The sequence below is a fragment of the Haliotis rubra genome, unplaced genomic scaffold, assembly GCF_003918875.1.
Source record: "Haliotis rubra isolate DU_JTF1 unplaced genomic scaffold, ASM391887v1 Scf342, whole genome shotgun sequence".
In the NCBI taxonomy this organism is placed as follows: domain Eukaryota; kingdom Metazoa; phylum Mollusca; class Gastropoda; order Lepetellida; family Haliotidae; genus Haliotis; species Haliotis rubra.
The window spans coordinates 800,814-817,052 of record NW_025767016.1 but is presented as its reverse complement, the minus strand read 5'-3'; the positions used below and the strand labels follow the sequence as shown (position 1 = coordinate 817,052).

The window sequence follows — 16,239 nt, the reverse complement described above, 5'->3', positions numbered from 1 at the left end:
ACCACAGCTTGGAGGTAAATAAGTTTCTGAGCTGCTTTCTATCAATTTGCACTTGTTCTAATTCTTTCTCAAGGCAGGTGAAAATGTGTCAGTAAGATGAGATTGTTGTAGCAGTATGATGAAGGGATTCTGTGTTGTTATTCATCCCACTTTAGGTCTTTTACTTGTCATCTCTTGCTCATGGTATAGAAACCTAAAGCTTGACACATAAAACCACACATGACCTTTGTGATATTGCTGTAACTTATAACACAATATATATTAGCAAGATCATGTGAACAAATTAGACCATAACATTCTGATGCAAAGGTGAAATATTATTTGTAACATTAATAATTGTCCTGTTGATGTTCAGTGTAAGATGTCTTTCTACCTGAACATGGCGATGAGGAGGTTGAGGAGGAGGACGTTGGTCAGGAGGATGTAGATACCCATCAAAATTGGCACCAGGAACTTGCCCTGGTTGGTTGGGCATCGATCAGCCTGATCATTCAAGTAAAGGGCTGGGTCATCACTACAAGCTGGCTCAGCTGTCCCTGTGATACAACAATTAGTTTTAAACATTTTCAACTGTCAACCCCTTGTCAGCTTGCCCCACTGTCAACCCCTTGTCAGTCTGCCCCCCTGTGTACCCTTGTCTGCTTGCCCCACTGTCAGCTTGTCCCACTGTCAACCCCTTGTCAGCTTGCCCCACTGTCAATCAGCCCTTTGTGTCAACCTTGGTAGTTTGGCCCACTGTCAACCTTTTGTAAGCTTGCCCACTGTCAATCAGCCCTTGTCTGCTTGCCCCACTGTCAATCGAACCTTGTCAGCTTGCCCCACTATCAACCCTTTGTAAGCTTGCCCCACTGTCAATAAACCCCTTGTAAGCTTGCCCCACTGTCAATCCCCTTGTCAGCTTGCCCCACTGTCAATCAGCCCTTTGTAAGCTTGCCCCACTGTAAATCAGCCCCTTGTCTGCTTGCCCCACTGTCAATCAGTCCCTTGTCAGCTTGGCCCACTATCAACCTTTTGTAAGCTTGCCCCACTGTCAATCAACCCCCTTGTCTGCTTGCCCCACGGTCAATCAACCCCTTGTCAGCTTGCCCCACTGTCAATCCCTTGTCAGCTTGCCCCACTGTCAATCAACCCCTTGTCAGCTTGCCCCACTGTCAACCCCTTGTTAGTTTGCACCACTGTCAACCCTTTGTCTGCTTGCCCCACTGACAATCAGCCCCTTGTAAGCTTGCCCCACTGTCAACCCCTTGTCAGCTTGCCCCACGGTCAACCCCTTGTCAGCTTGCCCCACTGTCAATCAACCCCTTGTAAGCTTGCCCCACTGTCAATCAACCCCTTGTAAGCTTGCCCCACTGTCAATCAACCCCTTGTAAGCTTGCCCCACTATCAACCCCTTGTCAGCTTGCCCCACGGTCAATCATCCTTTTGTAAGCTTGCCCCACTGTCAATCAACCCCTTGTCAGCTTGCCCCACTGTCAATCAATCCCTTGTCAGCTTGCCCCACTGTCAATAAACCCCTTGTAAGATTGCCCCACTGTCAATCAACCCCTTGTCAGCTTGCCCCACTGTCAATCAACCCCAGTGACTGAAAACATCATCGTCAGGATGCCATGTCACAGGGTCTGACCACCCACACCAATTAAGTGGCTTCTTACATCAAGAAGTGTTGGGCCCCAAGAATTTGGAGAAAATGACCAATGGCTTGTAGACCAGACTTTACAGCAGATAAAGCAGATGATTAAAATGGATATCCACAGATAGGAGTTTGCATCACTGCAGTCCAGACAATATCTGTTAAACACCATTCCCTCTCCAATATACTGACAAGTACCTTCAATTTCCTCCAGGAATAGCTCTCCGTAGATGGTCCAGTATGCTTTCCGGGGCAGACGGTACATAAGTTCCCACGTCAACTCCTGGTTAGGGTACAAGATGGCCTCTGATGCTATGGCATACGACACAATGAACACCATCAAGATCACAACAAATGACATCAGGTCATCAATCTGGAATGGACAACATGGAATCGATATTGGCAGGATGTAGATGAAAACAGTTTCTTGACAAATACTGTCATCTGTGATTGATCAGAAGGGAAGACTCAATGCCATTGTTAATGTCAAGTTGTTGCAGACTGACTCAGTACATAGGCAGCAGCAAATCCCTCAGTGAGCCTCTCACTGGCACCTACCATTCTCCTGATCATGACAAGTTTGGGCCCCAGTTGTTTGTTCACAGAGAAGATGTGCAGGATGCGGAAGAAGAAGGAAATGAGGTTGATGCTGAGGACAACCCGAGCTGCATTAAAGCACTCATCATTGGGGATGAAGCGCAGGATCATGCCGGTGGTGAAGAGGACGATGGTGATGATGTCCAAGATGTTCCATGAGTCGGTGAAGTAGCTGTACAGCTTGGACTTGATGGACGTAGCGTTGTTGGCAACAATCTGCAGCACAAGCAGTCTCATGACAGGACAACTACTGAAGACAGTAGAGCTCAGAATAAAACAGTGCAATTTCCTTTTGATCAATGCAATCATCTATGGCCAACCAGTTTATATTTAAGTTCTTATTCCACTTGACCCGTGGAGATCCAGGTTAGAATTGGTCTTCAGCAATACATGCTGAATTTGGAATAATGCTGACAGTAACATCAAACAACACTAATTCACTGTAACTATGAACCTCCATCTTGGGAGGCAAATAAGGGTGTGCAACTCAAGAACATCCTCCTACCCCTATCCCAACCCTGAAAGTTGTACTTAACTTACCTGCCGGCACTCTTCCACCATGATGGTGAATACCCAGAATATGAGAACTCCTTCCAAAACCGAGAAGGCTTTGTTAAAACTGATGAGTAGGATGTAGCTGTAGATTGCCAGGAACACCAGATAGGACACCTGAAAAACATTGTACAAAGTCAGAAACAAGAGATAGGACTGGAACAACACTCTATAGGTAAGGAACAACAGATAGGACATCTGGAACAACAGATAGGACACCTGGAACAACACTGTATAGGTAAGGAACAACAGATAGGACACCTGGAACAACATTGTGTAGGTCAGAAACAACATATAGGACACCTGGAACAACATTGCATAGGTCAGGAATGACAAATAGGACTGGAACAACATTGTCTAGGTCAGGAACAACAGATAGAACTGGAACAACACTGTATAGGTAAGGAACAACAGATAGGACATCTGGAACAACATTGTCTAGGTCAGGAATGACAGATAGGACTGGAACAACATTGTCTAGGTCAGAAACAACAGATAGGACTGGAAACAACATTGTGCAGGTCAGGAACAACAGATAGTACTGAAACAACATTGTATAGATCAGAAACAACAGATAGGACACCTGGAACAACATTGCATAGGTCAGGAACGACAAATAGGACTGGAACAACATTGCGTAGGTCAGGAACAACAGATAGGACTGAAACAACATTGTATAGGTCAGGAACGACAGATAGGACTGAAACAACATTGCATAGTTAAAGGTCACATGCAACATAAAACACAACTTTGCAGATTCTGATACCTTATGGACTTACGAAACAAATCATCAAAATGCAAATTCAACTTATAAAGTTGAAAAATAACGCGATGAAAAAAAACGCGCGAAATCGGAGTTCAAACGATTCACTAATTTTCCCCAGACTTTTCGGGGGAAAACTGGTTTCAACAGCTGGGATGCGCTCATAGCACATGCCCAGTGAAATAGGTTCGCGCAACTTGGAAGCGGGCTGTCCGGTGAATACTCGGTGAAGGCTTTGGTGTGAGCTATTTTCCTAATGTTTTGTTGATATCTCACAGGCGCGAACTTTTTATATGTTATGACAGTATATAAACTGTTTATATAATTTCATTTGTCTATTTCACCACACGTTCTTCTTACCGTGTCACTTTCTCAGTTCGATACTTAAAAGCAATGTCAATATTTAGCGTTGACAGAATTTCTAACTGTGATATAGATATGTCGTTGTCACAGACAAAACTCAATGTCTTGTTTAAATGACACCTGTGTGTCTGCCTGCCTGTCTGCTAATGACAATATTCAATACACAACTGCGATCACTGACCACATGCAATTTGAACTTAACACCAATCAGGCTATACACCATAAACAAAATGCATTGATTTATGGCCCGAGTTCGGTCTCTGTCACATTATGTAATTACACAGACAGGCAGGTGTGATACTTGAACACATGACATGTTATGATGTCTGTTGATTGCAAATGTTATACACAAAAAATGAGCATGTATTTACAAAACCCAACATCTCTATATATACACACACAATGAGCCGTGAGGGCATCTGCAAATGAACCAGCCGTTACACTTGAGTGCACACCCACCCGCTCTGACTGGGTTCGGTATCCCGGCTGCTTCGTTTCTTGGGAAGTAAACCCAAGTACACAATATTGCACTTTTGATTTGCGATTGTACGCTAATAATTTTGTTTATATGTTTTTTCATAACCAGCAATGTATATTATATGTCATGAATAAGTGATAATTGTGTTTTAATTATGTTTGATTTTTTGGTTGCATGTGACCTTTAAGGAACAACAGATGGGACTGAAACAACATTGTATAGGTCAGGAATGACAGATAGGACTGAAACAACATAGCATAGTTAAGGAACAACAGATAGGACTGAAACAACATTGTATAGGTCAGGAATGACAAAGGGCTGAAACAACATAGCATAGTTAAGGAACAACAGATGGGACTGAAACAACATTGTATAGGTCAGGAATGACAAAGGGCTGAAACAACATAGCATAGTTAAGGAACAACAGATGGGACTGAAACAACATTGTATAGGTCAGGAACGACAGATAGGACTGGAACAACTTTGTGTAGGTCAGAAACAACAGATAGGACTGGAACAACATTGTGTTGGTCAAGAACAACAGGTATGAAATAGAATCTCATCAAAATTGTGGGTCAAACACTGTTGATATTGGGTGACGTTCCATCAGTATTCACATCCAAACTGCACCTTTGCTTTACCCACTGAAGTACATCATCAGCCTTGTTAATGAATTCATTTTCAAATCAACAAAACCTTCTTCAAAAACAATCATGGCATCTCAACACATGTGGGTGTATATTTTACAGCATGATTTATAATCTATGATGGTTCTGTAAACACGTCCCTTGTTGTCAACTTACCACATTGAGGCTGAAGATGATGACAGGTGCTGTGTAGAACAGAAACAGCTTCCTGAAAGGGTTGATCCTTCTTCCCCTGTGTTTGGGTTCTTCACTGAAACGAGTAATACATCGTATGATTTGAGAAATGGAACATTGAGCTAGGACTCAATAGACAGAGAGCTATAGCTTGGCATAAACAAGGCTGAAAAGTTGTTATATACTCAACAGACAGAGCTATAGCTTGGCATAAACAAAGCTACAAGTTGTTATATACTCAACAGACAGAGATATAGCTTGGCATAAACAAAGCTACAACAAGTTGTTATATGCTCAACAGACAGAGGTATAGCTTGGCATAAACAAAGCTACAACAAGTTGTTATATGCTCAACAGACAGAGGTATAGCTTGGCATAAACAAAGCTACAACAAGTTGTTATATACTCAACAGACAGAGATATAGCTTGGCATAAACAAAGCTACAACAAGTTGTTATATGCTCAACAGACAGAGGTATAGCTTGGCATAAAATAGGCTGCAACAAGTTGTTATATACTTAACAGACAGAGCTATAGCTTGGCTACTAATGGCTACTCACTGCTGGCTACCACTACTAGCTACTCACTGATGGCTACTACTACTACTGGCTACTCAATGCTGGCTACCACTATTGGCTACTCACTGCTGGCTACCACTACTAGCTACTCACTGATGGCTACTACTACTGGCTACTCACTGATGGCTACTACTACTACTGGCTACTCACGGATGGCTACTACTACTACTGGCTACTCACTGATGCCTACTACTACTACTGGCTACTCACTGATGCCTACTACTACTACTAGCTACTCACTGATGCCTACTACTACTACTGGCTACTTACTGCTGGCTACTCAGTACTGGCTACTCACTGATGGCCACCACTACTGGCTACTCAATGCTGGCTACCACTATTGGCTACCACTACTAGCTACTCACTGATGGCTACTACTACTACTGGCTACTCACTGATGGCTACTACCACTACTGGCTACTCACTGATGGCTACTACCACTACTGGCTACTCACTGATGGCTACTGGCTACTCACTGATGGCTACTACTACTGGCTACTCAATGATGGCTACCACTATACTGGCTACTCACTGATGGCTGGCTACCACACTGGCTACTCAGATGGCTACTCACTGGCTACTCACTGATGGCTACTACTACCACTACTGGCTACTCACTGATGGCTACTACCATTACTCACTGGCTGGCCACTCACTGATGGCTACTACTATGGCTACTACTGGCTACTATCACCACTGGCTACTCACCCATGATGGTTACTACTACTGGTTACTCAATGATGGCTACCACCACTCACTGGCTACCACTACTCAATGCTGGCTACCACTCACCGTTTGGCTACCACTACTAGCTACTCACTGATGGCTACTACTACTACTGGCTACTCACTGATGGTTACTACCACTACTGGCTACTCACTGATGGATACTACCACTAATGGCTACTCACTGATGGCTACTCTACTACTACTGATGGCTACTCACTGATGGCTACTCACTGATGGCTACCACTACTTCTGGCTACTCACTGATGGCTACCACTACCACTGGCTGCTCAGTGATGGCTACCACTACTGGCTACTCACTGCTGGCTACTTACTACTGGCTACTCACTGATGGCTACTACTACTGCTGGCTACTCACTGATGGCTACCACTACTGGCTACTCACTGATGGCTACCACTACTGGCTACACACTGATGGCTGCTTCTACTGGCTACTCACTGATGGTTACTTCTACTGGCTACTCACTGATGGCTATCACTACTGGCTACTCACTGATGGCTACCACTACTGGCTACTCACTGCTGGCTACTAATACTACTGGCTACTCACTGCTGGCTACCACTATTGGCTACCACTACTCTCTACTCACTGATGGCTACTACTACTACTACTGGCTACTCACTGCTGGCTACCACTTTTGGCTACTCACTGCTGGCTACCACTACTAGCTACTCACTGATGGCTACTTCTACTGGCTACTCACTGATGGCTACTAATACTACTGGCTACTCACTGCTGGCTACTACTACTGCTGGCTACTACTGCTGGCTACTCACTGCTGGCTACCACTTTTGGCTACTCACTGCTGGCTACCACTACTAGCTACTCACTGATGGCTACTTCTACTACTGGCTACTCACTGATGGCTACTAATACTACTGGCTACTCACTGATGGCTACTACTACTGCTGGCTACCACTGCTGTCTACTCACTGATGGCTACTTCTACTTCTGGCTACTCACTGATGGCTACTACTACCACTGGCTACTCACTGATGGCTACTACTACTACTGGCTACCCATTGATGGCTACCACTACTGGCTACTCACTGGTGGCTACCACTATTGGCTACTCACTGATGGCTACCACCATTGGCTACTCACTGATGGCTACCACTACTGGCTACTCACTGATGGCTACCACTACTGGCTACTCACTGATGGCTACCACTAATGGCTACTCAATGATGGCTACCTCTAATGGCTACTCAATGATGGCTACCACTAATGGCTACTCAGTGATGGCTACTACTACTACTGGCTACTCACTTCTGCTCCTTCATGTCCAGCCGTGTAGGAGTTCGCTGCAACATTGTGTTCTCACGGCTCAGTGATGGCTGGTCCTATGACAGACAAGTTACAGCTGATACACAGGCATCAGCAGCGTCAATTTATGCTGGTCCTGTGGTCTCTGTCTAGTAAAAATTCATCAGGACCACTAAAGTTTGCAGTGGTCCTGGTGGCCAGTGAATTTTGTATTGATAGTTAAGTAAATCTACGAATGTTATTTTGGACCAGTGAAGTACAGACAGGACCACTAATTATTGTCCACTCCTGTGGTCTTGTGGGAAAGTTTTTTTTCCCTGCTGTGCTACCCTCATCATGTTAGTGATTGTGCTACCTTCCTTATGAGACCCACCGTTACTGCTGGCTTCTTTCCATCTGACTGTGATGAAATGAGAGCCTCAAACTTGGCCTTCTCCTCTTCCCGGAACCGGATGAGGAACCAGATGAGAGGAAAGATGAACAAGCTGGACACAAGCTGCAAACAGAACAATACTGGACAATGCAGTGCCATTCTTGAAGATTAAGTACCAATGAAAGCCCAATATAGCAAATATCGAAGCTGCATATTGATGGTCTGTAAATAATCACGTCTAGACCAGACAATTAAGTGCCTGATATCAGCATCAATGGATGTAATGGGGAAATGATCACAGGCATCAACCAAATCAGAGATTCTGTTAGTCAACTCTTATGACAAGCATTGCCAGCTAAAGACAAATTGCATCTTCACGTGGTTAGACTCAATGATGTCTGATGAATGCCAAGTATTGTTACAGGTGCTTGTACTTTTGACAACTATCTTCACATGTCCACATACCAGTATCTTCCCAGTGTCCATTGACATCTTGCCCATCCAGATACTGTTGAGAAGAGACTGGCATGCAGTCTGAGACACAAACTTCTTGTTGTCTGCCTCCACTGCGATGAGGACAGTAGTGGCCCTGCCCCAGTTCTCCAGCTCCCTGATCAGCAGGTCCTGAGCCTTCTGCTCATCAGAGTTGTAGCAGCTGTTGAGGACTCCCACTGCCAGGTCTTCAAATTCACTAAAAGCACAGGACAGGTGGCACATAGAAGACTTAAACTGCTAGGTCGTCGCAGTAGCTGGGGACACAGGTAAGGAGAAGAGAGGTCCCCCAGCTCACTGAGGACAAAGGCAGGGTCAGAAAAACATGACTGAGTTCAGTTTTACGCCGCTTTTAGCAATATTCCAGCAACATCACGGCGGGGGAAACCAGAAATGGGCTGCACAATGTAGCCATGTGGGCATTCGACAGAAAAACATGAAGCACACAGGGTAGTAAGGGAGACAAGGACAGGAGTGACATCCTCATGCTCACTGGCGATACAGCTCAGAAAGGGAGAGGTCTTCCAAGTCACTTTGGGCAATGGACACAAGTGCAGGAAGGAACAGTTTCTAAAACTCAATAAAACACACGAGCCAGCGAGAATGGTTTTAAACCGCTTTTAGCAATATTCCAGTAATATCATTGCAGGGGACACCAGAAATGGGCTTCACACATTGTACCAGTGTGGGTAATCAAACCCGGGTCTTCAGCATGACAAGCGGATGCTTTAACCATCTGCAGGCTACCCCACTGCCCATACTGGGGATAGAGGTGAGGTGAAATTGGGTTTAACGTCGTGCTTGAGAATATTTCGCTCATATGACAAACTGGGGATAGAGGGCAGATTGAAGGGCATTTAAGATTTCTAACTGCTAGTTTGCCTGACACTTCACATTGATATACAGGCGTGTTGTAGATAAACTTAAGGGTTCTACCGGAACATGGACTGACTCACTTTGCATTTGATTCCAATGTCTTCATCAGCTCTGCATCATCTGTACACTTACGCAGAGCCTTGAGAATGCTGTTGGCAACCAGAGCTGCAGCGGTTTGCTCCTGAAACAAAGGATATCTTCTCAATGCTTGGGGACTTACACTCTCACAAAGGGTAAGCATTATGTTATATTTCCCAGACTGTGTAAGAATTACGTTCCTCTGCCTGTGTGAGATTTGCATTCCCCAGTCTCTGGGAGACTTATGTTTCCCAAGCCTGTGTGAGACATACGTTCCCCAGCCTGTATAAGACTTACTCCCCAGCCTGTGTAAGAGTTACGGTCCCCAGCCTGTGTAAGACTTACGTTCCCCAGCCTGTATAAGACTTACGTTCCCCAGCCTGTGTAAGACTTACGTTCCCCAGCCTGTATAAGACTTACGTTCCCCAGCCTGTGTAAGAGTTATGGTCCCCAGCCTGTGTAAGACTTACGGTCCCCAGCCTGTGTAAGACTTACGTTCCCCAGCCTGTGTAAGACTTACGGTCCCCAGCCTGTGTAAGACTTACGTTCCCCAGCCTGTGTAAGAGTTACGGTCCCCAGCCTGTGTAAGAATTACGGTCCCCAGCCTGTGTAAGACTTACATTCCCCAGCCTGAGTAAGACTTATGGTCCCCAGCCTGTGTAAGACTTACGGTCCCCAGCCTGTGTAAGAATTACGTTCCCCAGCCTGTGTAAGACTTACGTTCCCCAGCCTGTATAAGACTTACGGTCCCCAGCCTGTGTAAGACATACGTTCCCCAGCCTGTATAAGACTTACGTTCCCAGCCTGTGTAAGACTTACGGTCCCCAGCCTGTGTAAGACTTATGTTCCCCAGCCTGTGTAAGAGTTACGGTCCCCAGCCTGTGTAAGACTTACGTTCCCCAGCCTGTGTAAGAGTTACGGTTCCCAGCCTGTGTAAGACTTACGTTCCCCAGCCTGTGTAAGACTTACGTTCCCCAGCCTGTGTAAGAGCCTGTGTAATGGTCCCCAGCCTGTGTAAGACTTACGTTCCCCAGCCTGTGTAAGAATTACGGTTCCCAGCCTGTATAAGACTTACGTTCCCCAGCCTGTATAAGACTTACGGTCCCCAGCCTGTGTAAGACATATGTTCCCCAGCCTGTGTAAGAGTTACGTTCCCCAGCCTGTGTAAGACATACGTTCCCCAGCCTGTGTAAGACATACGTTCCCCAGCCTGTATAAGACTTACGTCCCCAGCCTGTGTAAGAGTTACATTCCCCAGCCTGTATAAGACTTACGTTACCCAACTTGCATGAGACTTACAGTTCCTGCAGTTGTGACTAAATCCTCCCCACACCAGCACCTTTGTAGACTTCCTTCCTTCATCCTGTATGAGATTTACATTCTCGATCCTGCATGCAACTTATAACTCCTTCAAGTGAGTGACTTACATTCTCCAACTTTTGTGAAGATATTTGAGATATTTGCTACCTACAAACTTACGTGTGAAACTTCCACAATAATTGTGAAACTTATGCATCTTGCACATGTCAGACTTACATTCCCCTCCTTCCAAAAAAGGATTGCCATCTCCTGCCTGTTCATGAGGACAGACCAGATGAACAACTCTTGGATAGGACGATGTAACATCACATCACTACAGCCCTGTGGCACAGACCCAGCTCGAGCTCTGTAACATGGAACAAAGTACAGTTAATGAATCATCATTTGGTTCTCAAAAACAAAGAGATCTTGAGATCAAAACAATTAGGTTTGCAATGCATACTGCATATATGTTTATGTCTTTGGTCTTAAATTTACATACTGATCTCACAGTACCTCACAATTCAAAAACCTGTACTCTGTATCAAATCAGTGTAATTGTTGGCAAGCATGTACAGATACCTGGTGCACTGAGCAGCTGCTCCGTGTTGAGTTCCTTGTAGCGGCTGTCTGTCAGGTAGTACGGTTGGTAGTAGTCCCCGATCAGATCCTGCAGCAGATGTCCCACATCCCCCAGGCTGAACTTGTGTACCTACATACATGTGTCATTAGAGCTTCATTCATACATGTGTCATTACAGCCACACAGTTATACATATGTCATTACAGTCTCACAGTCATACATGTGAGTGAGTGAGTGAGTGAGTTTAGTCTTAGGCTGCACTCAGCAATATTCCAACTATATGGCGGCAGTCTGCAAATAATCAAGTCTGGACCAGACACTCCAGTGATCAACAGCATTAGCATCGATCTGCGCAGCTGGGAACCGATGACATGTGTCAACCAAGCCAACGAGACTGACCAGCCATACATGTGTCATTACAGCTTCAGTCATATACGTGTCATTACAGCTTCAGTCATATATGTGTCATTACAGCTTCAGTCATACATGTGTCATTACAGTCTCAGTCATACTTGTGTCAAAAAAGCCTCAGTCATACACGTGTCATTAGTCTCACAGTCATACATGTGTCATTAGTCTCACTGTCATACATGTGTCATTACAGTCTCACTGTCATACATGTGTCATTAGTCTCACAGTCATGCATCAGTCATTACAGTCTCAGTCATACATGTGTCATTACAGCCTCACAGTCATACATGTGCCATTACAGTCTCAGTCATACATGTGTCATTGCAGTATCACACTCATACATGTGTCATTACTGCCTCAGTCATACATGTGTCATTGCAGTGTCACAGTCATACATTTGTCATTACAGTCTCACAGTCCTACATGTGTCATTACTGCCTCAGTCATACATGTGTCATTGCAGTGTCACAGTCATACATGTGTCATTACAGTCTCACAGTCCTACATGTGTCATTACAGTCTCACAGTCATACATGTGTCATTACAGTCTCACATTCCTACATGTGTACCACACCACATTCAAACAAGAGTCATCAGAAGATGACATATTCCCCCGGCCCCCACATCTTTGAAAGAACAAATCATCTGACAGTTACTTAAAGTCCATCTTGATTTTAGACTAAGTGTGAATCGTTTCCATGGAAATCATGAAAAAAATAAATGACAAAAATCAGCAAATAGCAAAAGGCACCACTTCAAGATCTGTCTCACATATCTGCCAAGTCTTACTGAAAGACATTAAGAAGTTTTTGAGTTGTGCTCCGGAAACGAAACCTACCCCGCCCTTTTGAGACTAAGCCTGAATCGTTTCCATGGAAACCGAGAAAAATAAAAATGACAAAATTCTGCAAATAGCAAAAGGCACCACTTTGGGATCTGCCTCACATATCTGCTAAGTTTTGCTGAAAGATATTGAGAAGTTTTCGAGTTGTGCTCCGGAAACGAAGCCCACCCCTCACTTTTGGGACTAAGTCCGAACCGTTTCCATGGAAACCGGGAAAATTAAAATGCCAAAAATCTACAAATAGCAAAAGGCACCACTTAAGGTTCTGTTTGATAAATCTACCAAGTTTTGTTGAAATATATTGAACGGTTCTTGAGTTATACTCCGGAGGCAAAGCCCACCATCCTTTTGGGATTAAGTCCGAATCGTTTCCATGAAACTCAGGAAAAATGAATATGCCAAAATTCGGCCAAATAGCAAAAGGCACCACTTTGGCATCTGCCTCACATATCTGCCAAGTTTTGCTGAAAGATATTAAGAAGTTTTCGAGTTGTGCTCCGAATGAAACCCACCCCTCACTTTTGGGACTAAGTCCGAATCGTTTCCATGGAAACCAGGAAAAATAAAAATGCCAAAAATCTGCAAATAGCAAAAGGCACCACTTAAGGTTCTGTTTGATATATCTACCAAGTACTGTTGAAAAATATTGAGCGATTTTTTTAGTTATGCTCCGGAAACAAAATGATTACGGACGGACAAGGTGACGACTTTATCCCACCGCATTACATGTCAGTGGGATAAAACAATTTTGTTTCTAAAGGATGACAGGTAAAATGGCAACACAACCTCATCCTCTCATGACAGACATAGTCACATTGTATCCCATAGCCATAACCCAACCAACAGTCAAAAGATCACTGATGTATCCCTGCCATCAAGGAATCTCCATTGTGGGGTTACTCGATTCGCACAATACTAACCATTGCCTACTACCATCCCCACAGCTGCAGTAAGAAGCTGTCTGTGGAACACTCACCTCTGTTGATGCTCCATGGACCTTGGTCAGGAGTGTGTACAGCAGGCAGTTCCTGGGAATCTGAAACCATGAAATAACCATCTCATCATCTCTGTCAAACAGACATCAGATGTCCCACATAATGTCCCAAGGTTTCTTAAAGACAAGTACCTACAGTTGAAGAATATCACTTCAAGTGTTCCCACTATACACAGTCCTTCTGTATGTGAATCAGATGCCAAGAACAGATGGCCTGGTAAGTTATGGTATTATCTTCAGTTACACAAAGTTGAACGATAATTACCTGGAAATGGGATTCCCTAAGCCTTAGCCAAGCAGATGTCTGCGATCACATAGTTTGATATATTGAAATCTCTTTATCACAAACAATTATATTAGGTCAATACATGTTTTCATGGACCAAGCTATCAACATACACTTTGTCTTTGGTCAACATTGACCCTTCTTTATATATAAAATAGATGCATGAAGCATGTATAAAGTCTATTATTGTGTAATATTACCTGATTGTAGAGCCTCAGAAGCCTTGCTGGGGTGAGAAAATCCATCAGACTGACACCGTGGTCCAAGAATAAGTCAACAAAGTTCACACGGTTCAGCTCGATGGCTGTGAACATGACTTGGTCAAGCTGACCCATCTGGAAGTAGGCAATAGTGGTACTCGTTTAGTATTTCTACCAATCATCACTTTTCTAATTTAATGCCTTGATCAGATTTAAAAGAATGAGCTCAAAGTTTCTTTGCTTGTGGTACAGACCAACAGTACGTCTGACAAAAATAACTGCCTAAAGTTTCCCCCAAAGAAACAAAAAACAAATCTCATACAACTGAGAATTGACTCAAGCGTTGCAGAATTCTTCAGACATCTGAAATTCAGTTCCGTTTTCAATGGTATAGACAGTTGTTTACCTCCCATTCACGGTCTGTGAAGATTTCACTCTTGGCAACGTCTATCCTGTTCCATGACAGTGCTAGCCTCAACTGATCCATCACCTCGTGTCTATTAGCTGTGGACAGAAAATCACCAGGCCGTCGGACACACATCAATATGTGAATGTAACACTTGCCATTCATGTGATTACACCTCGCCAGTAGAAATCACCCATCACTTATCCATGCAGCTCCCAATACCAATGACCGATATCAGTTCACACTGACCTGTTAGATTTAAGCCAGTGATTGATAGTACGAGCAGCGGTATGACGTAGACAACCATGTCACCGAGCCAAGATACATGGAAGTCTGTTTGGCCATAGCCATACCCATAGGATGTAGAGTGATTGTCACATCTGATGGACCTTGTTAAATCAGTATTCCATACGTCAACATAAGAAGAGAAACTATTCTAGATGAATAGATAAGTAATGAAGCACTTATAAATGTTATAGTAATCTTTTACATGAGGACAGAAATCTAAATGATGGATGTGGACACGTATCTTACGGCAATGAAGACAAGTACACTGGGAACACACATGTGATAAATCAATACAGAGTTTACAATATTTATACCCCAAAAGCCACTATGTGCTGCACATACACCTGAAACATATTCAGTTACCTGGTAAGGTTTGGAGCATGATGAATGGACACTTGATAATGATATGCAACTAGTAACTGTAGGAGAGCTTATCATGTTAAACCACAGGGACACAGGAACACAGGAACACAGACAGTAGAGCATCCACCTACCTTTCAGGAGTGCCTTCAATATGGCCATGTCTACATCCTTGGTGGACATGCGAGAGTCCAGCTCATAGATTGTGATCAGGTCTTTCTTCTTGAGACAAGTTCGAACCCAGCCCACCCTGGTGGCTAGTTCCTTCTCCCCAAAGTCTTTTTTGATCATCTCAGTAATGTCTGCTTCCACAGCGTAGGTCAGCTCTGGCTGCATTCTGTAATGTTGATGGAAATGTCTGTTATAACCTTTATCCGAGTGAGTGAGGTATTATTCAGTAATAAGCAGACTTGCATGAATGGGGTTAAAATGGCTCTCACAGGCAATGTACTAGTGGTAGCTGCAACTCCGCCTTCATTAATCGTATGGCCGTAGATCACAAAGATGCAGTTTCAATGTCAAGGAATCACTGGTTGATCAGCTCAAACATTTCACCACATATTGATCATAATTCTACCATGACTTCAGTAAATACTGGATTGTGATTGGTTAATTAAAGTCATTCAGAAGTATAAAATCACGTTATATACGTCCGATTTTCCAACACAGTATGTGTTTTTTTAAAATCTCAAGAAGGTTATGGTAGAATAGAGATAAACATACACGTGATGTCCTACGCCGATTAGGCGAGGACACGAGTCAGGATCAGGGGTCAAACAACTGCCGAGCTAATAAGTAACTGCAAACTAATGATTCGAAGAAGCCCCACACCACCTACCCCCCCTTCTATTTGGAAGAGGGCTTTCCCGGGGCCCCGATGAAACCCAGAGAAATTATTAACCCCATAAAAACTTTCTGAGGAAATCGACAGAGTGCAAACGCCATTGTACGAGTGA

General features: G+C 44.0%; 1 protein-coding gene across 1 annotated transcript in view; it reads right to left on the bottom strand.

Annotated features, from left to right (window-relative positions):
• The window catches only part of LOC124284684 (transient receptor potential cation channel subfamily M member-like 2), a 72,825-nt gene that overhangs the window by 29,586 nt on the left and 27,000 nt on the right, over positions 1-16,239 (bottom strand). The window contains 15 exon segments of the mRNA XM_046720785.1: positions 374-536; positions 1,829-2,003; positions 2,189-2,443; positions 2,768-2,896; positions 5,187-5,280; positions 7,799-7,872; positions 8,169-8,291; positions 8,634-8,859; positions 9,617-9,717; positions 11,151-11,278; positions 11,496-11,625; positions 13,727-13,786; positions 14,230-14,364; positions 14,636-14,733; positions 15,418-15,620. Coding sequence (XP_046576741.1) covers positions 374-536; positions 1,829-2,003; positions 2,189-2,443; positions 2,768-2,896; positions 5,187-5,280; positions 7,799-7,872; positions 8,169-8,291; positions 8,634-8,859; positions 9,617-9,717; positions 11,151-11,278; positions 11,496-11,625; positions 13,727-13,786; positions 14,230-14,364; positions 14,636-14,733; positions 15,418-15,620 — 2,094 coding nt within the window.